At 42.7% G+C, this 27,542-nt stretch overlaps 1 protein-coding gene across 1 annotated transcript in view; it reads right to left on the bottom strand.

Moving 5' to 3' along the window:
- Positions 1–1,906: 1,906 nt before the first annotated feature.
- The window catches only part of MCHR2 (melanin concentrating hormone receptor 2), a 1,568,356-nt gene continuing 1,542,720 nt past the window's right edge, over positions 1,907–27,542 (bottom strand). The window contains exon 7 of the mRNA XM_069236760.1: positions 1,907–6,180. Coding sequence (XP_069092861.1) covers positions 5,856–6,180 — 325 coding nt within the window. The 3' untranslated portion in view covers positions 1,907–5,855. The remainder of the gene's footprint in view (positions 6,181–27,542) is intronic.

The raw sequence follows: 27,542 nt of genomic DNA on the forward strand, positions 1-27,542 counted from the left end.
TCTTTGTTAGTATCTGCTAATGATACAGCACTTGCACTTTGGGCATCTGTGTTAGGGAACAATTACTGTTGTTGGGTGTATAAGCGCACCATAAGCACTTTAGACTGACAATGTATAGCAGTCTACAAAATGTGACGTGTGGTATCATAGTTGTTGGGGTGATAAGCAAATAAAGCACTGTAGCCTGGTTTTAACCTTTAGAAGTTTTAAGAGCAATTTTTAGACTGTTTTAAACCTTAAAGGAATTAATGAACAGGACATCATAGCCAAGTACCTGCACTTTTGGCTTCTAGAGCCTAGGAGGGCTGTGGATAGTTAAAACGTACAGTTGCTGTGCACACTCCACTCTAAAAGCATTGGAGAGATGTTAATATCAAGAAACCTTTTAATTTTAAAGATGTTTATTTTGTAAAGGAATTTTAATTGCTGTAAAATATATTTATTTAACTAATATGTGAGATGAACAATTTTTACGGTTTTAATTAACTGAGACAATAAAATTAAATCAATCAATCTATCAACCTACATATCGGTCCTTTGAATTTATTGGTGCAAAACAGAGATATAATCATAAAAAGCTATAGAGGATAACAAGGTTAGATTGACATAAAGGTATAGGTAGCCATCCAGAGAGATTACTAATCCATATGCGCTGCCATTCTTTAGAGGAGATTATTATAGATAACTCTGTATTCCAAACATCTTGAATATTCTGTACATTTTATATGTATTTTATATATAAATATTATATTATATTAAATATCTATATTTACAAACATAATATATTTTATAATCTTTATAAACTTTAGAAGCAATGTGTCTAAATGTATTAATGATGTTTTAAACATAACTAAATTTTGGGAATATTCTCAGCCAGCAAAACATCAAAAATGCGTTAAGTACTGAGTTACATACCGATTCATGTTTATTGAATTCAGGAGATGATAAGGCAAACTATTTCGCATATTTTTAAAAGAGATTAAAGCATCTCCAAGAGTTATATCTGGTAAATAAAAAATACCAGCATCAAACCACAATTTCCAATGTTTAATGGTATGATTTAATTTGATAGTTGAATTTACCCATAGTGAGATCATTTTAGAGCACTTAGTACTAGTGCCATATATATCACCAAAAAGCTAAATGGCTTTTTTTGTGGATTTAAGGATTGGGGAATTTTTGGTTACAGAATGTTAATATAAATGGTGAGGAGGTGAATGAGTGGAAAAGGATTAACCAATTGTTCTTCAATATTAAGCCAGGTGGGAGCATTTGCTGTAAGTTTGAAACCACACAGATCCTTGTCTTATGGCAACATGATAGTTACAGTATGATAGCTATAGAAATTAAGTAGTCTGAATCCACCATTGTAATTTTAAGTTTTGAGTAACCTATTTTAGGAGTGTAATTATTACAGATAAAGTTAGAAATCATGTTCTGCGATTTTTTATAGACTGAAATAGAAATAAAATGATAGCATAGACAACAGAGACAAATAACTGAATGAACCTTCTCCGTCACATTAAATGAAGTGTTGACCAATTTTCAATTTTAGGTTTAAGTTTTGAAGAATTAACTCACTATTAAACGATAACGTATCCTCCATAGAACACTCCTAGGTACTTAATTTTGTTTTGACACCAAATAATGTTATAATGTTGAATCACATCTGATGGGCAATTTACATTTCAGGGATGCAATTCTGTGAGAAATAATAAAACATCACCCGCATAGGCAGAGACTTTGATATTAGTATTCCCCATTGCAAAGTCCTTTTTATAAGGGCAACTTCTAAAAAGATTGAGGAGAGTTTCAATTGGTGATAAAAACAAAGAGGGGATAGGGAATTTCCACTTCCTTGTCTGGTACATCTAAAAAGAAAAAAAAAGCTGGTAGAGGCAGAACAGTTATTCAATTACTTTTACTGGAGATTGGACATAAAGAGCATTAACCAGGTTAATAAAGTGGTGTACGAAATGACAGAATTCCATAACAGTTATTAAATTTTGGCAGTTAACTTTGTCAAATGCTTTTTCAGCATGTAGTGGTAACAAGCCATCAGGAAAACTTGGTATGGAAGATAAATGATAAAGCATGACTGACAAGGCTGTTGTTATGAGAAGATAATCTTCGCTTCACAAAACTAACTTGGTATGGGTGTAGTAGATTAATTAAACTTTATTAGCAAGTACTTTGAAATAGATTTTACAGTCTCAATTTATTAATAACATTAGTCTTCATTTGGTTTAGGAAACAAAACAAATAATGCATCAAAAAGATCCTGAAAGCACATATCAGACTGCATTGTACTAAAAGACATTGGGGTGTCTATAAAAGATCTGTCATCTTGCCATAAAGCTTTTACTGTAGGATGATAACAATTCATGAACTATTTTAAAATCAGTTGTGTGAGGCTTTCAATATAATTTTGATCAATAAAGAGTTTGAATGAAAAACATGTATTTATGTTTTGTCATCATTAATGCTTATATAATACATATGATTCTGCAATCTCCGTATAAATGGCAGTGACTAATTTCTTTATAATCAGTGACTTGTGATGCACAAAGTCACCGATTATAAAGGAAAGACGTCAGAACTCAACTATTATAAAGTTGTTACATTCAGGTTCTGATGCCAGCAGTCGAGGTGAAAGACAGGGCTGGTCATGGAGCATAATTAAAGCAGCTGTATATTGCAATAAACAGAACGTTGCTTTTCTCTCTTCTGCTCTATTTAATAGATTATATGGGATAAAGTACCCCTGACGTGCATGATAAGGAGATTGCAATTCACCTCAGAGTTCCATAACCATATGAAGGAACTTGGCCTTTGGCCTCGTTTCTCTATATGGGTATGGAACTCCTCAGTGACTTACAGTATCCTTATAATGTTCAGCAGGGGGTACAGTTTCCCTTATATGATTAACCAGCATCATACCAGGCCTATTGGCTTGAAACTATCTTTTGTATTTGATATTTGAATACCAGCCCTCTTAATGAGCAAGGAACTATATTCATACCAAAATGTTTGTAATTGTATTTTATATTCTACATCACTTGAAGTAATAAACAGTCTTTCCTATTTATTTAGTATTTATAATTTATATATTTTCGAGTTGAACAACTTGTTTTTATGTGTCATAATGGAGACAGCAGTGCCCCTAAAGGGGTTTTTAAATCATCCAAGCTGACTATACTAGAGCTATCTTTTTCTTTATTATATTGTAAACTGCATTGTTATTTTTTAGTATAAAATCAGTATTCATTCTCCAATTAAAGGAAGGTATTGGGAAATCACTTACATTTAAAAAACAAAGTTCTAATGGTATGGTCTGAAATATAAATCTGTTGAAGTTTTGGAGAATATATTAAGTTATACAAATTCCTAGATGATAATAAGTAATCAATTCTTCGAGTGTAATAAATTACATATGGAAAGAGCTTTAGGTGTGTTCAACTTTGTAATAAACTATCTAATAACGGATCTCTAATATTACTAAAATCTCCATCAGCCCCCTTATGTACTACATGAGAGAAGCTGACAGTCCAAAGTGGTTGAAACATGCACATTTCAAAGGGAGAAAGTTCACAAAAAACTCTTGACATTACCATTTTTCTTTGTAGTACTTAGTGTTAGTTAATTAAAACTGACACTGTGCAGTTTTGAATTCTGCAATTTTGTCACTGAAATTAGCACTGAGCAGCCAGTGCAAAACAATATTATCACCAAATAATTTCTTGGACCAGTTGGTTTGACCAAATGTTAATGTAAAATATCAGTGCAAAATTGAGAGCTCCAAAGGAAATGTATGCAGACCCCAGGAGTATATCAGCTCAAATGAAAGTGGTGCTCCTCCTACATTGGAAAATAGGCCATGAAGCGAAATGATTCAGAAACACAGGGGCACATTTAGGAGCCCCTAGCGCCCCTTGCACCACATTAGCGTAGTTTTTTTTTGTTACACCAATGTGGCCCAACGAGGCTAAAGACGTCCAAAATTTAAAGTGGCACAGTGCATGCATTGCATCACTTTGTAACCCTTTGTGCTACATTATGCCTGCGCCATGCATGTTGTATGCAGAGGGGGCGTTCCCCCATTAGGGGGAATGAAAAAATGGCACAAAGAAATATAAGGAGGCACACCATTGTTTACAATAGGCCTCAATGGGCTTTGCAGGATTAGCGTCAACATTTTTTATGCTAATCCTGCAAAGCTCCAAACTACCGTCAAAAATGTTGACACTAGTTCCCTAACTACCCCTGTGGTGCACTGTATCATAAATATGGTTCACACATGGTGGCGTTAGGGTGGGGGGGCGCTGAGGGGCAAATGAAAAGTGTCAGCACCACTTTTTTTAAATCTGACCCAGTGTTTTTATAATATTCAGCAGATACCTATATACATTTTGAGGGTCAGTCATTAACTAAGAATATTTTAAGTAAAATATCAGTGTTGTTATGACAACATCAGTAATAATGTTTAAAGAAAGTTTCATGCTTGTTTATAAAAATATTATTCAGAATGCTTCTTGGACTGAGAGAATTAATGGTCCACCCAACCTGTTCCTACCAAAATTCCCCTTTATGCCCTACAGAAAGAGCTGTGAATCACAGTAAGCATCTGTTGTACGAATTAATTTATGATGGAGCCAGAATTAATTGAAGCGATATTGCCCATGATGTAGCAATTGTGATTAGTGCTCCTGTCCTGTGTGTGGTTGTGGTCAGGAAGATTATCGGGTTAGGATCCCAGGCTTTAGGACCCAAGGTTGTTACTTTGGGCCATTAACTTAGTTCACAGGCCATTGTCTCCTGTACCTGGTCTGTTAATAGAAGGGAGTGACCCCTGCTCGACAGTATTGTTGAAATGACAACCTAGAACCCCGGCAACATTGTACAGAAAGAAAAAGCAAGAAGGTGGCTCAATTGTGAAAAAAACGGACAAAAGAGGCACACCCACCACTCTGAAAACACTCCATTGACATGCAATAACATAGATGAACTAATGGAAACACTGTGACCCATGCAAAAGGTCTTCTGGGCATGGGCCCAACATACTTTCAGTACCTTGCTCCTTGTGACATCCCTGCCTGAAACCTCAGATCTATGGATAGCTGCATGCTCTGACAATCAGATTTTAAGCAAAACAAGAACAGAAGAATTACCATTGGGCTAAAAGGATTCAACACTAACAACACAGATTCTTCTGATTGAGGGAAAAACTGAAAACCACAATCGTCAAATGTTTCTTTGGATAGTAGCATGCTGTTGCACTCTGCCCCCTCTCTTGACCCTCGAGACAACTGCCTTGTTGTGTTCAAACCTTGCCTACTGGATCATTAGCTAGATCCAATAAGCATGCACCTGCTTCCCCAACTCCAGTAAGGACATACTTTGACACACTATAACCTGCCACTCTCAGACTAAGTCTTACTATTATGATTCCCATCTAATCTCCTTTGAAACAATGACTAGGCTATGTTCTCATGCGTAGATAGGACCCTAATGTGCCCCCATATGATATGATGCAACTTCACAAAACACTATCGGAATTAAAAAAACATAAAAAGGCAACGATAATATATAATAGATTTAACAACTGTGCTAATAAATTGGCATGATCTTTTTTTAAGAGTTCTGTCCCTGTCAAGAGCTGTGACAATGTTTGTTGAGCAAGAAAGACTACTTAGAACTCCACGTTTGTAAGAGTCATCACTGATGAACAACACTGAGGAAAGGGGATGAAGGTAAATTTCCCATTTGCGGTTTCAGTTTTTTTGATACAATAAATATTCAACAAGCACAGACGCATTCCCTCCGAATAATAGCTCCTCAGTAATTTGTCTTTTTTTCTAAAAGCTTGATTTAAGTGTATTTTCAATGTTGATAATTTCCCGCTCTGACATCTTGGACTTGACTTTGGTGCACTCTGTTAGTCTCCTTCGAAAGTTCCCACTGAGAATGACGTATAGGAAAGGGTTGACACTGCTGCTGGCGTAGCTGAGGCAGATGGAGCAATAGTAACTTATGTAGAACGCCAGTGTGGGCTGGGAGATCTGAAGATTGACAATCTGTATCACTTGGTAGGGGGCAGCACTCACGATGAACACACCGACCAACACAAGCACCATCTTAGTCAGCCTTAGGACACGTTGTCGTGGAATGCTGGTGTTGTATCTAGAAGACAAGAACGAGAAAATGTATTTTTAGAAAACAAAAACTAATTAGGTAGAAACGAAAGACTATATTTAAAAAAGTATTTTTAGTGATAATGATACTTCTAAAGAAAACACTTCACACAATGTTCTAAGTTATATTTATGGCAATATAGAATCCTTTCTTCTGTGGAAATAGAAACACACGATTGAGGGAGAGGAACTCATTTGTAAAGACGTGACAATTACAGATACGAAAACACCCTGGCACAAATAACATCCAGATGGATATAATTGGTGAGATGTATCTTCCATCCACTATGCATGCATCTCTTGTGTTCTATAAGTCAAAAATTCAAATCCTGACAACACCAACTCAGTCCGCTATCCTTCCAAGGTCAATAAATTGAACAGCATCACAATGAGTATTATTATATTCTCCGAAAATAATGACACAAGTGCAATATAAAAAACAGACCTTGCCATAAAACTAGCATGGTTGTTTAATTTCTGTACCATAGATGATTTCTCAAATTTATTTCTTCTTTTTCTTTTATTAAAGGTTACACGTTCCAATTGTCATGATAATTCTCCAACGTCTTTCCCTAACACAGTGGATGTTGGCTGACAAATCTTTGTACAGATTATGTGTTGACTGGGCCACAGTAGATAGGCTGAGCAGCGCCTTTTACACAGAAAGTGTAGTTTTTTACCATATTTTCTTACTACTTTGTTTGTATAGTGGCAAACTAGATCTAAGGGCATGGCAGTAATGTGCATGACTGTAGAGATATTAGAATGAGGCAATGCGTATTAATTTCATATTGAAGAAATAAAAAAAATGGGGCACGAGTTATAGTTACTTGAAATAACTATAACAGCAAATTTCTATGGTTCTGTACATTTAAAATGTGAGCCTAACTATAACATCCCTGTAACCTTTTTTTTTTAAGTGAATATATATACATATATATTACCTAGTGGTGGTCACCACTCAGTAGTTATAGTTAGGACCCTGTTTCCATAGAAAAAGTGTTTTTTTACTTGCCTATATCTTTGGCACCGTTTGACAAATCTTCACAAAATTATCCAAACAAAGTGTCCTGATAATTCTTGTTGTGCATTGAAAGTTTCAGAGTGATCCATTAAGTGGGGATCGAGAAAAAGGGGGGGTAAAAAAAATTGCTTTTCCTGTATTAATTCCCTTAGGACCTTTAGACACGACTACACCCCCAACTGCTGGACGGAATTAGACCAAATTTGGCAGAAAACTAGCTTTAGGGACGCAGATCACGCTTTCGCTTATTTGGTGAAAATCCGTTCAGTAGTTTTAGGGAAATTAAAGGGAAGATACATTTGTATATCTAGGGCCACGGATTCTTCACACTGATTTGTGAAAAAAGACGAGCTTGTGCAGGGAAATGCACAGCTGTGATTGGCTGCCAACACAAACCAGGAAGTGTTGGCAGCCATCTTGGGACTCAGCTTAAACCAAGTCCCATAAAAAAATTGCAAAGAAAAGAAAAGGGGCAGGGTAAGAGACATCTTGACCCTTAGCTCTGGTGCTGCAGAGGGACCCTGCCAGAGCAAAAAAAAGCATTTAAAAAAAAAAAAATTGCCGTAAAATTGGAACATCATCGCAAATTAGCAGGATTTTTTTTTTTTAATACAAGATCGTTTTTTAATAAGCCCCCGAGTGGGCCAGGTCCTTGAGGAGCCACTAATGGCCCTGGGGAGTGCCACTCCCCAGGGCCAGCTCCTGCTATGTCCCGGGGTGCCCATCTCCGGGACAAGCTGTTTGCTGTGGCTTGGTGGCAGCTTTGAAGCTGCTGCCAAGCCACAGCAAACACTCCGGTCTGATGAAAGAAGAGCTGTCAATCAGCTCTCCCTTCACCAGAGCGGAGGTTTCCTCTGTCTGCCTGCAAATATGAGGCAGGGAGAGAGAGCACACAGTTGCTCTCACAGAGAAAGCAGCTACCTCTCTGTGCAGCAATTCTGGCTCCCACAGGAGGTGGGGAGCCAGCTGGGTCCAGAACCTGTAACCTTTGTTTTTTTAAGTGAATTTCTATGGTTTTTTAAATTCTATTTGCTAGCTATAATGTCCCTGTAACCTTTGTTTTTTCAGTGAATTTCTATGGTTTTTTAACGTATAATCCGTTTTATAGCTACACGTTAATCCAATTACCGCCACACACAGCCAAAGGCCATGTGGAGCGACAGTTGGCCACAGATCCTGAGGCCATCTCCCTATAAGCACCCACCCCTGCACCTCCTTCGCCTGTGCGCATCAAAAATTGCCCTCAAGGCCTCGCCTGCAGCCAATCCTTGCAGTCAATCCCCCTAACCACCCAACCCTAATCTGCACATCACCCTATGGCCCTACGTGGTGGGAGTTGGCTTCAGCCTGGCTTTCTGGGTGTGAGAATAGGTGTAAGAGGATATATATGGGGGTGAGAGTGGCTGTTAGAGTCTCCGTCTGGGTGTCAGAGTGCATGCATCAGTGTCTTAGTGGGTGCGTCAGTGTCTGCGCAGGTCCGTGAGAGGGTGCATGGGGGTGTCAGTGGGTCTGTGACTGGGTGTGTGAGAGTCTGAGTGAGTTTGTGAGTGAGTTTGTGAGTATCTGAGTGGGTGCATGAGGGTCTGAGTGGGGCTGCGAGTGGGTGCCCAAGGGTCTGAGTGGGTCTGTGAGTGGGTGTGTGAGTGTCTGAGTGGGGCTGTGAGTGGCTGCATAAGGGTCTGAGTGGGTGTGTGAGTGGGAGAAAAAGATTGAAAGAGAGAGAGAGAAAAAGAGAGGGAGAGAGATAGAGTTTTTTTGGCTTTGCAGGATGATATATTTACAATGATATAATTCTGCACAAATTGAAAAGAAAAATGTATTTGTCAATTAAAAAGAGTAAGATCACCTTACAGTATGAGCCTTAAACATTCCCAGTTGAAAAAAAAAAAATAAAGGAGAGAAATGACAACGGATACACCTGGAGTTGAACCCTGAATTCTCAGTTGTAAGGTCTATGACTTTCACCATTACGCTGTCTTCTTTTTTTTTAGAATATTTTTTTTACCCCTTTATGGGCTATCTGGGACCATGGGGGGGAGCCTCAAGGCCTTCCCCATGGTAGAACACAATTGTTTTTCTGCCTCAAGTCCTTCCCCACGGTCCCACCCGATTTTTTATTTTTTATTTTTCACCCTTTAAGGGCTATCTGGTACTGAGGGGGAAGCTTCAAGGCCTCCCCCACGGACCCAACCGGCTCCCTTCTGGAGCAATGTTTTTATCTGTCTTCTGTGCACGCATATCTGTGCGCAGAGAAGACAGATGAAAACTGTGCTTTCTGACAGTGGAGTTATGTTTGCTATGACTTGGCTACATCTGTCAAAACTGCAGCCAAGCCACAGCAGATAGCTATGTCCTATGGATGGTCACCCCAGGATATAGCAGGAGCAGGCCCTTGGGGGTGGTGGTCCCCAGGGCCTTCAGAAGCTCCACGAGGGGGGATGCGCGGCCCTCCTCCTATGTGCATAGCCCTGGGGAGGTGGTGTTCCCAGGGGCTTTGGGGGAGGGCATGCAGTCCCCCTCTCCAAATGTATTCAATCCCCAAGGGAGGTTGTGGTCCCCAGTGCTGCAGGGGGCTGCACGCCCCCTGCACCAAATGCCTTCAATGTCCCGGAAAGGGGGTAATTCCCAGGGCAGCCGGGGGCGCGCACCCCTGCATAATATTTGTGTAAGCCCTTGGGAGGTGGCCGTCCCCGAGACAGCAGGGGCACCACAGTGCCCGCATATTAATTAAAAGCCCTGGGGAGGTGGCGGTTCCCGGGGCAGTGGGAAGGGGCGGGTGCCCCCCTGCATTAAAAGATAAAAGTCCCCGGGACCCGGCCCACCCAGGGCTTTTCAATAACAAAGTACAGGAGCCCGTGCTTCTTTTTAAAAAAAAAACATTTGCCACAGATTTGTGACACCGACATGGCAAAACATTTTTTTAAATGACTCTGGGACCCAACCACCAGAGGTAAGGAGTCACGTTGGCTCTACACTGGCCCCTTTTCTTTATTTTTAATCTTTTTAACTCTTTCCTATAATTTCACTTAAAACTACTGAACAATTGCTAAAACTACTGAACAGATTTACACCAAATAACCTGTCTGACAAATTTGGTGTAATCCCGTCCAGTGGTTTACGCACTATCGCTGTTCAAAATCCCTATGGAAAAATGAATGGGGAAAACATGGTTGGGACCTCATGTCCCTTTTTCTCGGCCCCTGGTTAACAGATCACCCTGAAACTTATATATATATATCCTAATCCAGTAGGTATTTATAGTGAGGACCTAGTTTTACCTATAACTATGATGAATCTTCATGAAATTTTCAAAACTAGTACGTCAGTCATTTTAGCTGCCTCGTGAATGGAGTCCCGGCCCTAATTAGCCCCAGGGATGCTCCCTCTCTTAATTAATTACTCAGCCTTGTAGGATTGGGTTCTCCAGGGCCTAGAAAGGGGAGGGGAAGGGGGCTGCATGCCCCAGCCTTTTTATTAAATTTGTCCCCAGGGGTGGGGTCCCTGGGAGCCAAAAAGGCTAGAGGAGGAGGTTGCACGCTCCTCTCCACAGGGCCTTGCGGCAGTCCAAGCCCTGTGACCAACCCCCAACTGCACACAGCCAATGGCTGTTCGCACCATGGGGTGGGCTGCCTGCAGGGATTTGGAAACAGGTCCAGGCTGCTAGACTAAACCCATGCCGTGCACAACCAAAAGCTGTGCACGGCGGGTGTTGGCTTTACGTATGGCAAAAAAATATTACTTTGTGCTAAAAAACAGCTCTGGAAATTCAATGAAAAAAACAAACGTTAAAGGGATGATATAGTTTGGCGTGATAAAAGATTTGTTTTTGTTAAAAAAATGTGTAAATTCACTGGAAAAAAGCCAAAGATTAAAATAACGCTATAGTTAGGTGACTCAGGGCCTGATTTAGAGCTCTGCAGACGGGTTTCCACGTCACAACAGTGATGGATATCCCATCCGCCAAAATCTAAATCCCATTCTATCCTATGGGACTTGAATTTTGGCAGATTGGATGTACGTCACTGTTGTGATGAAGTTCTGAATCAGGCCCTATGTCAGTGACACCATTAACGTTTTGAACTAAAAAATACACAGAATTTCACCAGTCATAGCAGAGCTAACTATAACTTGTGCCCCCACCATGCACTGGTTACATCTCACATATTACAACATTCATGATATTCTATTACATAATTTATGACATCACTGATGACATCTCCAATGACCTCATTGATGACATCACTGATAACAATATCCAAGCTTCTTTTTATCCATTACTCAATAAAATAGTATGGCATTAGAGGTCTGAAAGTAAGTACAAAATAGCTCCGAATGGTATGAAGCATCATTAATACCAACACAGATACAACTCCCTTAGGCATAACAAGCATGTGTTATGTGCAATATTGACCCTATAAAACACACTTCAAGGGTAGCCTAGTTCACATTAACAATCAGCTACCGATATATGGGAAACCCTCACTGCACACAGTGCTCAATATACAACTGCTTAGAGAAAGTCAACTTCCTCATGATAATCAAAGTCTGTTCCAAAATTAATGTCTTACTGTGGAGAGATTTTATGTGTACCAAACCCCTCGCAGTCATCAAACTACATTGAGCGATGAAGGAGTAGAAAATGAGTAGAAAAGTGGTTACTGTAAACAGTATTTCCACTATGGAAAGAATGTAAGCTGTACCACACTGTTTGCAGACAATGAAACTCTTGTGAGAATTTCTCCCTGTGGGTCCGGTGACTGTGAAGTGTTTGATGCAGGTAAAGTCTGTCCATAGAAGGATATTAGTTATGTAACAGAAGTTGAGTATCTCGAGGAACCTGTTTTTCTCTGAACAGTTGTATACAAACTGAACACTGTGTGCATTAGGGGTCACCCTTCTAGCTGTGGTTCATTGTTGATGTGAACTCAGCTACCCTTAAAATGTATGGTATAGTGTCAATTTTGCACATAAAACAGCTTGCTTTACCTGCAGGAGTTGTATGTGTCATTGCATTAATGATGCTTCATATCATTCTGAGATACTTTATTCTTACTTTCAGACCTCAAGTGCCATACTCGTTTATAGAGTAATATGTACAAAAATAGCTTTGATGATGTCATCAGTGATGTTACCAATGATGTCATTTGAGATGTCATCAGTTATGTCATAGAACATATCATGAGTGATGTAATATGTAAGTCATAAGCAAGGCACGGTGGGGCACAAGTTTTGGTTAGCTCTGCTGGCTATAACTGGTGAATTTCTTCAATTTTGTAGTTCAAAAGGTTATGTTGGCACTGACAGTCACGTAATTAAAATGTTACTTTAACCTTTGTTTTGTTCAGTGAATTTCTACGCTTTTTTTACATGTAAAATAAAATATAATAACAATTCCTAATGATGATGCCACTTCACTTTAACCATAGGTTTTGCTGTGACTTTTTAGGTTTTTTTTCCATGTAAAATAATATTTTATTAACATATGAAAAGCCAACCTCCTGCTGCAAATGGCCTTTAGTCATGCGTGGCAGGGGTTGGCTGCAAGGCCTGGAGCCAACCATCTCCAGAGGCCGTAATACCATGCCGCGCATGGCCTTTGGTCATGCGTGACAAGGGGTTGGCTGCATGCCCTGGCTTGCTTCCAGACCCTATGAACAATCGCCTACAGGCAGCTGATCCCATGCTGCTTTTCGAGGGGGTTGACCACATGGCCTAGCCGCATTCACCCCTATAGAGAGCCAACTACACGCCATGCATAGCCTTTTTTTGTGTGCGCCATGGGGTTGGCATTTGGGCTACATGGACCTCATTCCCCAGGGCATTATTTTTAAAGGGAAGGAGGGCCAAGGAGTCCCCATCCCTGAGATGTATTAGTCCCTGTTGACCCCATCCCCCAGGGCCAAAGTTCATAAAATGGGAAGGGGCCGTGATGCCACCCCTCCTCGAGCTTGATTAGACCCCAGAGACCACATTCTCCTATTTCAAAGGGGAGGGGGACCATGCACCCCCTCCACAAGCCTTCATACGTCCCAGGTCCCCGTCCCCTGGGCCATATTCCATAAAAAAGGGCAGAGGGCTATGCAGCTCCCGCCCTCAAGCCTGATTAGGTCTTGGTGATCCCATCCCCCTGGCCCAATACAATTAAAAAAGGAATAGGGTAGGGGGCTATGGGGCCCCCCTCCTGAGGGGCTGCATGGCCTCCCTCCCTATACACTTATTTTTGGCCCCAGGGGATGGGGTTTCCAGGACCTACAATGGCTTGAGGAGGGCAGCACTTGACACCCCTCCCCTTTTTTATGAATATAGTTGTAGGAGATGGGGTCCTCCGGGCCTTTTTAGCATCGGGAGGAGGGCACCCCTCCCCTTTGTTTATGATTTTACCCACAGGGGAACCCAGGGTCTAACAAGGCTCAGGAAGTGGGGCTCCATGCCACCCTCCCCTTAAATAATGCATTGGGCTCTGGGGGAAAAGGCCACAATCCCATCCCCACCCAAAATATTTAAATTAAAATACTGTGGCTTCCATTTTCAGTTTTTTAGCACAATGCAGTGGGAGTCCCATGGGATCACAACAAAACCTGCCATTAAAAAAAAAAAAACTTTTTGGGCCAAAGGAAGCATCTTTCTTGGTCCCCCCACATAGGGACTGGGGTGGGCAAGGTATCCCTACCTTGTACCTTTATATATATATTTGTTCTTTTTTAAACTTCAGGACACAGGCCTCAGTCCCCAAGTCCTGTAAAGCTGCCAGCACATTTTTCTCATATTGCTGGCAGTCAATCAGAGCGCTCACTCCTGGCGGAGTCTGACTCCTGTGGGAGCAAATTGGCACAAGGGGAAAAAGCTCCTTAGGGCAATCAGAAGGCTCTATTTTTTTTTTTATTGGGTTTGAGGGGTTCTCGCAAGAGTCCTTGAACCCAACAGTCCAGATATACACATATTTTTAACCTTAATTACACAAAATTACTGAATGGATTTACACCAAATCACAAAATTCTGGGGCAGATTTGTGGAAAGTGGTGCTGCATCAAGTGCAGCACCAGTGTCCCTGCGCCTCTTAGCGCCCTTTAGTATCCCCCTACCGCCACCATCTGTGTGCCGTATTTAAAATATGGTGCACCATGGCGCAGGGTAAGGGGCAATAGCATCATTCTGTGTGACGCTATTGATGTACTCTGCAGGAGTAGCGCCAAAATGTAGGCGCTACTCCTGCAGAGTACATAAGGGCCCATTCTAAATAATGGAAGCCCCCTTTTAAAGCCTGCTCCGAGCAGGCGTCAAAAGTGCAAAAAAAAATGGGATGAGATTTCCTTGTGCCATTTTTTCAGTCCCCTAACAGGGGAACGCCCCCCCCCCCTTGCTTACATTATGCCTGGTGCAGGCACAATGTGGCGCAAGGGTTTACAAAGTGGCGCACTGCAAGCGCTGTGCCACTTTTTAAATATGGCACATGGGAAATGCCACTTTAACGCCACATTTGCGTAAAAATAAATGCCAAAAATGTGGTGCTAGGGGCTCATGAATGTGCCCCTCTGTTTAGCAGTTTTTACAGTAGTGGTGTCTAAAAAAGTCTATGGAAAATGCATTGGCATTTTGAGTTTTGGGAACCCCCTTTTTTCTCGACTCCCCCCTCCACTTGTCAGATCAACCCAAAACTTCCCAGAAAAAAAGCTGAGGTAGATGAACTTTTGTTTTTGAATATTTGGTTAAGTATCGTCAAACGGAACCATAGGTACTAGCAATCCAAAAAATGGCTTGTCTATGGAAAGGCTGACCCAATTATAACTATCCAGTGGTGGGCGGCACTTTCTATGTGTGTGTGTATTTGTGTGTATCTGTGTTCCCATAGGGATTTTAGACAAAGCTACAGCCTGAACCGCTGGATGGAATTACATCAAATTTAGCAGAAAGCTAGATCTTGGTCCAGAAAGATCTCTTTTTGCAATCTGTGGCAAATCTGTTCAATAATTTTGAAGTTAATAAAGATTTTTTTTTATGTATACCTGGAGAAAAGGAACCACAGCGTGGATATGTAGATCAACACACCACCAGCAATGCTGTGATTGGCTGACCAGAACCTGAGAGAAAAGTTGTGGCCACCATTTTGTGGTTTGGGACACAGTTCCATGGGAAATAAACTTTAAAAGTGATTGAAGGGGGTCAGGGTAGAGGTACCCTGACCTCATGGGACTGTCGGAGGTGTCTGTAGAAGGGTCTTTTGCCTCATGGGCAAGAAATTGGCCAAAACATTATTGGGGGCTGCATGAGGATCCGCTGATCCACTGCTGCTCTCAGCATGGTCCCCCATGTGAATCTGCAACAGTGGATTTAGACCCCATTTACAAAAAAATACACACGCTCACTCACTCACTTACCAATTCACACACTCGCACACCCACTCACAGACCCACAAAACCACTACCACATTCAGTCACAGAACCACACATCCACTCATGCGAGGTCACAGATCAACTCACACACCCACTCACAGACCCACAAACCCACTTACACCCCCACTAAAACCACTCAAACACCCACTTACACACCCATACAGCCACTCACACATGCACTCACACACTAACAAAACCACACACACCCACTCACAAACCCACACAGCCACTCATATACCTACTCACACATCAACTCACACACCCACTCACAGACCCACAAACCCACTCACACGCCCATACAACTACTCACACAACCACTCACCACCCACAAAACCACACAAACACCCACTTACAGACCGACACAGCCACTCACACACACACTCATATACCCACTCATACAGCCACTCACACACTCACTCACACAGACCCACAGCGTGGGTTTGGGTACATGCAGGAGGATGATGCACACTGGCCACAGGCCAGGCCCTGCAGCCAACCCAACTGTGCATCGTCAAAGCTGTGCATGGCAGCAGTTGGATTAATGTGTGGTAGTTAGATATTACTTTATGTAAATAAAACCCTAGAAATTCACTGAAAAAAAGGATTACAGCGATGTTATAGTTAGGAAATAGAATTAAAAAAACTTTAAAGATTCACTAAAAACCGAAGGTTGCAGGGAAGGTGTTGTTAGGTTCAGATTTTACACACACAAAACCATAGAAATTCAGCAGTTATAGTTATACTTATCTCAAGAAACTATAACTTGTGCCCTAAGATAACTTTATCTAGCACCCTTGCCATGCAATGCTTATTACCCCACATGTTACATCAGTCATGAATTCTTCTCTGACATCATTGATAATATCACTGCAAGATTTGCAATAGAGTTATTGATGAGAAAGCTGTGCATGGTGGGGACGCAAGTTATTGTTACTTTAGAGATAAGTATAACTATAACTGCTGAATTTCTATGGTTTGGTGTGTGTAAAATCTGAACCTAACTATAATGTTCCTGTAGCCTTTGTTTTGTTAATGACTAGAGATATAGATGGATATATAGATCAAGATATAGATATTGATAAATAGAGATATATATATTTAGATATAGATATAGATTCCATTTCATTCCAAATGGAATTGTAAAGCGGGGCTAGAGTATCCAGGTGTTGATATCTGTTGCTGCCAGGGCTCACTCAAAGAAGCAGGTCTTAAATCCTCTTTTGAATTCCAACAGGGAGGGTGAGGTCCATAAGTGAAGTGGGAGGTTGTTCCAACATTTTGTGGCGAAGTAGGTAAAAGAGCGCCGTCTGCTGTTGCTGCGATGTATGTGGGGGTGTGGGCTAGCAAGAGGGAGACACAGCACATGTGTCTGGACAGGAGGTGGAAATTCAGTCAGTGGTTGATGTACTTAGGTCCGAGGTTGTGGAGGGCTTTGAAGGTGTGGATCAACATTTTGAACTGACATCTCTTCTGCACGGGGAGCCATGCAGCTTTCTGAGGTGGGGGTAATATTGGTCCACTTGGGGAGGTCAAGGATGAGTCTCTCTGCTGAGGTCTGTATAGTCTGTAGTCTCTTGAGGAACTGTACGGTGATCTCTGCATAGAGTGCATTGCTGTAGTCTAGCCAGCTGGTGATCAGGGCTTGAGTGACAGTGCGACTGGAGTCAATGGGGAGCCACTTCAAAATCTTGCAGACTATGAGGAAGCAGGAGGAGGAGACTGCATTGATCTCTTTCCTCAAGGTCAGTCTTTCGTCCTGGATGATGCCAAGGTTGCGGGCGTGGCTGGTTGGTGTTGGTAGAAGTCCTAGATCGGGGAGGCCAGCATGTGTCATTCCACGGGAAGGTGTTTCCAAAGATTAGTAGTTCCGTCTTGTCTGTGTTGAGTTGGAGACAGTTGGTTCTCCTCCAGTCAGTGATATTCATCTTGCACTTGTGGAAGTTTGTTAGCGTGGTTAGGTCTTCAGATAGTGAGAGGATGAGCTGTGTTGTTGGCTTAGGAAATTATGTTTAGTCCGTGTGGTCTAATGATGTTGGCCAATGAAGTCATATAGGTGATAAATAAGGGGGGGCTTTGGAATGAGCCTTGGGGGACTCATCAGAGGTAGTTCTTCATTTCCGAGGTGAAAGGCATATTGTCTGGCTTCTCCCTGTGACGAAGGAGGTGATCCACTTGCAGGCGTCTTCTCTGATCCCAATGTGGTGTAGTCTTTTTATCAGGATGTTGTGAGATACTGTGTCAAATGCTGCTGAAAGGTTGAGTATTATTAGGGGAGCTGTTTTCCCTTGCTCTATGAGTGCTCTGATGACATCCGTGGCGGCCAGCAGGGCGGTTTCGGTGCTGTGGTTTGTGCGAAATCCTGATTCAGTGGTGTTCAGAAGATTGTTGTTCTTCAGTTGCCCTATGAGTTGGCAGTTGATGGCTTTCTCGAGGAGCCTGGAGGGCAAGGGTAACAGAGAGATGGGGCGATAGTTCTTGAGTTTGCTGGGATCTGCAGTTGGTTTCTTGAGTAAGAGCTTGACTTCGGCATGCTTCCGTTCGTCAGGGAAAGTGGCTGTGGGGGTTGACACGCTGAGGATGGAGGTGAACTTGCTGCTGATCGTCTTCCTCCCCAGGTTGAAAATGTGGTGGGGGCATGGGTCCATGGGTGCTGCTGAGTGGACGGAGCTCATTATATTTGTGGTCTTGCATGATGAGCTGGTCCCAAGAGGTGAGCAGGTGGTCTTGTTCTTCATCTGTGGGGTTGAACTGGCTGTGGAGGTCGGTGGATTGGGGTTCAAAGTTCCTGTAGATGGTGGTGTTCTTGTTGTGGAAGAATTCTGCCAGGGAGTCGCAGATTTCTTGTGAAGGGGTGATGCTGTTTCGGGGGGCTGATAGGCTGGAGAACTCTCTAGCGATGTTGAAGAGTTCCTTGCTGTGGTTGGAGCTTGCTTTAATGTGGTCGGTGAGGTCACTTCTTTTAGTCCTTTTCAGGAGTTGGTAGCATTGGTTGAGGGTGGTTTTGAAGATGGTTGGGTCTGCGGGTTCTTTGCTGGTAAGCCATCCTCTTTAAGTTGTTTGCAGGTGTGCTTGAGGTTATTAGCTCAGTCATGTTCTAGCTAGCCAGTTTGGAGGATCTTTTGGTTTTGGTGGGTTTGTAGGGGTTGACTATGTTGACGCAGTTTGTGACCATAGGAAGAAAAGGTATTGACTGCTTGTTTGAGGTTGGCAGCGGTGGGGGGTGGGAGGAGTTGAGTGTGCCAGTCCATTGGCACTCTGAGATCTTGTTCCAGCTGTGGAGTGATGTGGTGGGTGGGTTGCGGGTGACTCAAGGAATGGTGGAATGACAATGGCATGGTCTGTCCAAGTATGTTCGGTGACATGGCTGTATTTGATTCTTTCGCTGGCAGAGAAGATGGGGTTGAGTGTGTGTCCTGTGACGTGGGTGGGCTCACTGACCAGTTGAGTGAGGCTGATGTTGTTCATGCTTTCGAGGATGTTGGCAGAGTTGGTGTCATTGAGGTGAAAGTTTAGGTCTCCGAGGAAGATGTAGTTGTCAGACTCTATGCTGAGCAGGGTGAAGTAGTCTGGGATAGCATCGCAGAAGCTGGGGCGGGTCCTGGTTGTCCATAGGCGAGGGTGCCTCTGATGGTGGTCTTGTTGTCTGTTTGGAGTTGGAAGTTGATGTGTTCCATTATCAGGGTGGCATCATCTGTGGTGGTGATGCAGTGGAGGTTCTCCTTGTTGATGATGTTGATTCCACCTCTGTGTTTGTTGATGCAGTGTTGGTGAATGATCTTTTAGCCAGCCTGTGAGGCGGTAACTCTGTTGGGTGCATAGGCAGGTCTCGTTGAGAAAAATGTTGCCCGGGGAGGGAGTTGATGGTATCGCAGATTTCAGTGGCCTGTTTGAATAGTGATCGTACGTTGAGCAGGAGGCAATTGAGCTGGGCTGTAGTGGTCCGGGTCGGCGTGTAGGTGATCCTAGCGCATGCTGGGTCTTTGGTGCTGCAGGAGAGAAAGTTCCAGCTGTGCAGAATGGGAGATGCTGCAGCAATTGTTGTTGCATAGTCCTGGGCTGAGCGCTTTTAGTTTGGAGGCAGTGTATTGTCGGGGGTGGTGCTGTTGCAGTTGTTTTTGCATACTCCTGGGCTGAGGTATTTGAGCTCAGTGGCAGTGTATCATTGGGGTGGTTGGTCCAGGGGACCTGTGCTGGGTGCGGTCCAGGTGTGGATGGGGGCAGACATGCTTGCCTTTGGCATGCCTGCTGCACATCTGCACTACGGCCTCCATAAGTGGGGGGGGGTCAAAAAAGTTGGTAATTCCCACAGGACCTTTAGATATGACTACAGCCCAAACTACTAGATGAAATAACACAAAATTCATCAGAAAGCTAGCTTTCGGTACATAGATTACGCTTTCACTAATTTGGTGAAAATCCATGAAGTACTTTAGGAGCTATTAAAGGTAAAATAATTTTGTATATCTGGGCTTGTGATGATTTCGCAATGATCGCAATATATTTGTGAATGCACGAGACAACAGAAATGCTGTGATTGGCTGGGGATGAGCTGTCTAGAAAGTTGCAGCTGCGGGGCGAAAATTGTATGTGGAAAGTGGCATAAGGGCTCAGGGTGGAGTTACCCTGACCCCCCCCGGCTGATATGTAGGAGACTATACAGGTCTAATTAACACTTTAAAATATTTTTTTCATGGAGTGTTGTGATAATCATGAATAAATCACGATGGTCAGCATGGCCCCTGTGTAACGTTGCAACTCCTTCATGAGTATTGGGGGCACAAGTTATAGTTACTTGAAAGAACTCTAACTATAACTGCTGAATTTCTATGATTTTGTATGAGTAAATTCAGAACCTAACTATGAGGTCCCTGTAACCCTTGGTTTGTTTAACACCAGTACTCATGGGACAGCTTTTGCAGTCGTAATTTTTTGCCAGTAGACCCGTTTCAGCTTTTGCCTTCCTCAGTACTGGCCAAGCGACATGGTATTGCACCAATGCTTTTAAATTCAACAAATGACATTTATATTAGTTAATTGTTAGTCACAACAGAGGACTTCTGCCATCCTTTCTGATATTCAAAATCCATGGCAGCCATTTCTGTGTGTCTTTTCCTCTGTGATGCCAAATGGCACCATTCGTGCTGTGCCTTTCATTTCCAATGTAATTCTAAATTGACTCAGTAGTTCATCCTGCCTGGCATAAATAAACAATGCCACAAATGTTAATAAATGTCACAGATTTAAAATCACACAGTCCTCTTTGATCTTTAATGATGATTATATGCATTCTCAAATAAAGAATCTTCATGTTATTTGAGACTTATGAAAAAATTACCCTCGCCACTGCGATAATATCCAATCTTCAGGCGCAGCACACGCAGGAGTCGAACTAGTGCCCATACTACCAACAATTTGAGCAACTGCTGATCAAATTGACAAGGCTGTGCAATATCGGCGTTTCTTCATTCAAAAAGAAAAACACGGAGCACTCACAGGATAGCTTTTCAATTGTCATTTATTGCCAGTATTTACGTTTCAGCTTTCGCCTTCCTCAGTACTAGCCAAGCGATATGAAATTACACCAATGCTTTTAAATTGAACAGATGACATTTATATTTGTTACTTAATAGTCACACTCAACATGGGACTGTTGCAGTCCTTTTTGATATTCAAAATCCAGATTTAAATTCACACAGTCCTTCTTGCTCCATAATGATGATTACATGCATTTTCAAATAATGCAACTTTTCGGTTATTTGCAGGCACGGCTCCTCTGTATGGGCGGAGGAGGGTCGCCCCCCGCCAGCAGCAACCGCTGCAAATCCTTTTACATGGAAAGGATAAACTCTGTTTATTATCCTCTCCATGTAAAAGGGGCAGGGCAACGGGGGTAACGAGCTGAGGGGAGTGCACTGTGCAATCCCCTCAGAGCACATGTGTGTTTCGCCGGCTGTTTCGGGCCGTCCAAACACACATGCGCACAAGGCTATCTCCAGCCCAGCAACACGGTTGCTAGTCTGCCTGGGAGCACCCTGGCTGGGCGCTCCCAGCCAATCCTGATGCTGCTCTGAGCAGAGTCAGGGTTGGCGCAGGGCAGGCTGGGAGCCTGTGCCTGCAGCAGTGACGGGAGAGGAGCGGGCGCGGGAGCAAAGCAGGTACATTTTGTAAAAAATATTTTTTAATTATTTTTTTCCCTCGCCCTCCATGCTCCCGCGCACCCCTGCACCCCCGGCCCAGCCCCAGCCATGCAAGCTGCTCCAGGTTATTTGACACTTATGAAAAAATTACCCTCACCACAGCCGTACTATCTAATCTTCAGGCTCAGCACGCGAAGGAGTCGGACCAATGCCCATATTACCAGTCATTTTAATAATTGTTGATCAAATCGACAAGGCTGCTCTTTCCCAAGTAGTACACAGTGGTGCAAGCTCTGTACTTATTCATTTGTTTCCAAAGCCCTAAGGTTACTATAACTCGCGCCCTCGCCCTGCAGTTTTCTCATCAATTTCACTGGAAATGTTACAGTGATATTAATAATGATGTTATAGAAGATGTCATGAGTGATGTCATATCTGGGGCAATTAGCAATGCATAGCGAGGGTGTGAGTTATAGTTACCTTAGGGTTCCGAGTTATAGTTACTTGAAATAACTCTAACCATAACAGCTGAATTTCTATGGTTTTCTGCATGTAAAATCTGAAACTAACTATAATGTACCTGTAACATTTGTTTTTTTAGTGACTCTCTAAAGTTTTCCTTAATTTTATTTCCTATCTATAACATCCCCGTAACCTTTGGTTTTTTTCAGTGAATTTCTTGGTTTTTTTTACTTTAAAAAAATGCCCATCAAAATGCAGATTGGTGGGGGTGGGGGAGTTGGATGCAGGGCTTGGACTCGCATTGTGCTTCTCCCACCCAAGCTTGCTGCTCCTGCTCCACCTCCTCCTTGCCATCCACTGTCCAAGCCCATGCCCCTGCTCCCTCATTACAGCGTGACCATAGTTCTGCCACTGCCCTTCCCGCCTACTCTAAACAGTTGCTGCCCCATCCACCTCCTCCCAACCCTCTGTTGTCGAAGTCTATGCACCAGCCCCTTCCCTCCTGCTTAGCCTCTGTACTTAGCTTGCTGCCCCTATCCTCCCCCTGCCCTCTGATGTCTGTGTGCTGGCCACAGCTCCCTCCATTTTGCTCACAATGCATCAAGGACCTGCCACTGCCCCTTCTATCTACTCTGAGTGTTCTGTTGAGCTGTCACTGCCCCTCCCACCTGCCTAGCATGGTTAGATGACTGCTGCCTTGCCCTGCTACCTCCACCCTTCCTTCCAAATTCCATACCCCTATCCCCTACCTCCTGTCCTCCATGGTCCATTTTGCTGCCACTCCCTTTTTCCCTCCATGTTGTGTTGCAAATACTCCTCTTGCCTACCTTGTGTGGTCTGCTATGGAGATCCTTCCCTGCACTCCCTTGCCTCTGTCCAGCTCGTACCCATCCCTTCTATCCTCCATGGTCATTTGTGCATATCCCTACCCCCCCCTCTTGCCCCCATGGCTATTGTGCTGCCACTAGCCCTCCTGCTTGCCATGCATGGCCTTCTGTGTTGTCACAGCCCCTCCCACCTGCTCTGTGTGGTCAGCTTGCTAACTTTGCCCCGTCCCACCTTCCCTCCATTGTCTGGTTGTATGCCATTATAGTCTCACTGTTGCCCTCCATGGTGCGTTGTGCTTCCAGTGACCATCCTGTATGTCCAACAATCAGTAGGTTATAGATATATATTACCTACTGGCGGTCGGCAGTAGGAAGTTATTGTTAGGACCTAGTTACCTTTGAAAAAACATTTTTTGACTTGGGTATATCTTTGGTGCCATTTGACACATCTTCACAACATTTTCCCAAAAAGTGTGCACAAGGGTCCTGTTGTGCATGAAAAGTGTTGGGGTGATCCATCAAGTTTGGGGTGGCCGAGAAAAAGGGGGGGGGCAAAAAAGTGTGTATTCCATGTTAATTCCGATGATGATTTTGAACACAACTGCCGCCCGACCTGCTGGATGGATTTACACCAAATTTGGCAGGCAGGTAGCTCTTGATCCAGAAAGAGTGTTTTTGTTATTTGGTGTAAATTTATTCAGTAGTTTTTGTAATATTAAAATAAAAAAACAATGTATAGTCAGGATCCTCCTGGGATGCTTCGCGAATCCGGGGGAAAAGCAAGGCCCTGATTGGCTGGCCGCAATCTGACAGAAAAGTTGTAGCCACTATTTTGTTTCTCACATTGGCTAGGGTGGTAGGAACATGGGTTATATGGGGTTGGCCGCAGGGTCTGCTGCTCATAGCCAAAGGCTGTGCACAGCGGTGGTTGGATTAATTAAGGTAATTAAAGTAATTAAAATTACTAAACGTTAAAAAAAACATAGAAATTCACTGGAAAAAACAAAGGTTACAGGGAAGGTAGAGTTAAGAAATATAATTTAAAAAACCATAGAAATTCACTTAAAAAAAACAAAGGTTACAGGGACGTTATAGTTAGGTTCTGAATTTACGTGCACAAAAGCATAGAAATTCAGCAGTTATAGTTAGAGTTATTTCAAGTAACTACTTTACTTTAAATGTTTAATGTAACTAGTTACATTAAATGACATTAAACAAACATGCAATGATTAAATGATTAACACATACAGCCTAAAAAAGGAGATACTTAGAAGAGATAAAAACATGATAATTATAGCATACCTGCATCTTGGAAAAGGAACTGTGATGAAATACACCTAGTGTCAAAGAACACTGAGTAATATACAATGCCTGCATTGCCGAAAGAACTGCCATGGACTGTACGTAAATTTCACAAGAAGAAGGAACTGCTGTGGATTGGACATGCGTTTCGGAGAGAAGCAAGAACTTGCAACTTTGAGACATTCGCAAAAGATTTTGGTAGTATAGCAGAGAAATCTGTAATATGTAATATATTAATATATTATATAATGTAATATATTCTATCTGCATTTCGGATAGGGAACTCCCATATTTTCCACGTGCATGGAGACGGAGTCTCAGTAGTCAAAGTGGAAACTGCAGTGGAGTATGTCTGCATTTCACAAAGAGAACTGCAATAGATTGTGTAAGAACTACTGTACTTTGTGCAAGCATTTCCGAGGGAAAGACCACACGACGTGTTAATAATTTGCTCTTGCAATTTTCTTTTGGGGGTTCCAACAAGTGCTAAGTATTTCAGGCTGCCCTTTTTTTATTTGCACTCACATATGCATATGTTTTTTATTATACTGGTTTAACCTGGCCATGGACTATGTTCGAGCCGTAAAATAAAAAAATATATATTATGCCAACTGAGCATCAAGATGCATCCATTATGTGCACGTCTGTCAATGTTGCATGATCACACATAGTGGCTATATTGGAATTAACCCAATCCAAAATGCCCCCAGTGTCCATTCACATCTGTGATCACTTATGCGCATGACATTTGCAAATTGATGCACAATGCTATTTTGTCACTTCTTTTATTTTACATTTCCACCATGGCCAGTTGCCAAGGCTGTGCACTGGGGAGTTAGCTTCCTGCAGAGAAGTGGCTGCCTGCGAGGGGTTGGCTGCAGGGACTGGCAGACAAACCCTACCTATGCATGGCCAACATGTGTGCACTGTAGGGGGTTGTCCCCTTGCAGTTATGTTGACCACAGGGCCTGCAATGAAATTCAATGCAGTACCAGGGTGGTGGCCAGGTCCTGCGGCCATGTGGCCTGCGCATGGCCAAAGGCTGAGTGAAGGGGGTGCGCTGGTCACCCTTGGGGGGCTGGGCGCAGGGCCTGGCTATAGGCCAGGGCCTGTTCCCAACCACACACTGCTCACAGATAGAGGCTTCATGCAGTGGGTAGTTTACTGGTCACAGTGAAGTGGCTGCCCTCACTTTGGCTGGCTGACATCTGTGTGCTGTGGTGGGGTTGGAAGCCCACAGTGAAGCTGGTCACAGGGCTAACAGTGAAGTTGCCCACAGGACCTGTCAGGAGGCTTAGCCCTGCACCCAACCAGCTGTAGGAAGCTAATTCCCTGCTGCATTCAGTCTATAGACCTGTGAAACAGAAGATGGGCATCTGAAGATATAGAAACAACACTTGAGACCTAAGGAAAGGATGGGGCAAAAACTACTGGAAACCAGATCAGTATGATGTGTGATGATTGGAGCAAATGGGAAAGGAAAATCCATAGAGAAATTGAAGTAACTCAAACCTTCTTCTTACAACATCCCATTGAAAAGTTATAATGAAATGGAGCAGAGAAGCGTATGGTTTAAAATCAAAAAGAGCATATTCTAAAAAGTAAGCATGCTCTGAGTTAGGTGTTGGACATTTAAAAACTATTCTATCTGGAGGCATGTTTACTTTCCTCTCTTATATCCTGACAAATAAATGGAAGGTAAATGAATGTGAAACCCCTTTGAAGCACACTTTAGAAACTGTTGAAAAAGTAAACTGAATCTTTGCCTACCAAGTGTGTGAGATTCAACTTTAGAAATCGCACAGAAAACTCACTTCATACTATAGTTGTCCACTGAATATGACTGTGATGTACAAGGTGGGCACCTGAAGATGTAGAAGCATTTTAACTTCAAGAAACCTATGTGGAATAGAGCATTAGCGACTCATGAAAACATACAAAATTAAGTTTGAGAGTGGGGTAGAAAACTGTTAAAACTGATTTCATGTGTTAATGGATGCTAACAGTGCAAGTGCTTCTGGTGTCGCATGGGCTCTCACATCCTAATGAGGCTGCTGGATTTGGGCAGCAGCATCACCTGAATTGTAGAGAACTGATTCCAATCCCACACCATGTGACAACTGTCAGCCTAATCTATTTCCGGCTAGCTAGCAGTGCCTCATCTCCACCCACGAGAAGGGATGATTTGTGGCAAACTAACGCATGACATAATGACTTCTTAGGGAAATTGTGGTGGGTCAGATCTCATTCTTTTCTCTCAGTTACATTAGTCATACATATGCAAACACAAACAGAGGCAAAAAATGGTTCAATAACATTTATTGAATCAGCTGCATCTTAGATAAAATGGCATGAAATGCAATAATGAGAACGATGAAACATAATAGAAGCAAAATGGTGACAAGGAAAGTGAAACACAGGAAAAGTCCCACCATACTGTCACTATGCACACTATATGTGATTCCTACCTAAGCTATTTTAGAGCACAGCATGATAAGCCCTAATCCCCCCTTGGGAAGACATCATCCCCCATACCTGAATATGCCAGTGGTGAAGATGCCTGTCTATAGAGACACCATCCCCATGCAGGCCAGAGAACCGGTGGTCTCAGCAAGCAGCTGTAACAAAGTCAATCAGCATGTGGTTGTGGTCATGTGGCTGGAATCTCCCTCTAATGTGTGTGGGACAGGGAAATGTTTTATGATAAAATAGCTGATGTTCTCAGAAATGTCCCTACGTAAGGATATGCATGTTTTTGTGAAGGTTAGAGACACAGTGTACCACTTGCGTTGACAGTTCTATCTCATCACAGCCTTGAGGAAAGCACAAAGTGAAAAGACTATCTTGCTAAGAAATGTTATGCTTTCCTAGGTGAAAGAACAACTAGATTAAGAAAATAAAACACCACCACAAATGTGGCCTATTCTGAAATAACAAAATCAAGCAAACTAAAATGTTACTAGGCTAGCGGGCACAAGCAGCAGGCCTAGTTGCTAAAATAATGTGCCCAGAGACATCACCAAAAGGGCTATACTACACTGGGATGCATGATGACTGGAGTAGGTGACAACGTAAAATCAAAAGTGAACTGACACAACTCACCCTTCCTTCCTACAATATCTGTTTGGAATGTCATAATGAAACAGAGCAGAGCAGTATAGGGTTTAAAGTGGAAAAGTGTGAGTTTCACAAGTATTCAGTCAACTGAC

Source organism: Pleurodeles waltl, chromosome 5 (assembly GCF_031143425.1).
Source record: "Pleurodeles waltl isolate 20211129_DDA chromosome 5, aPleWal1.hap1.20221129, whole genome shotgun sequence".
In the NCBI taxonomy this organism is placed as follows: domain Eukaryota; kingdom Metazoa; phylum Chordata; class Amphibia; order Caudata; family Salamandridae; genus Pleurodeles; species Pleurodeles waltl.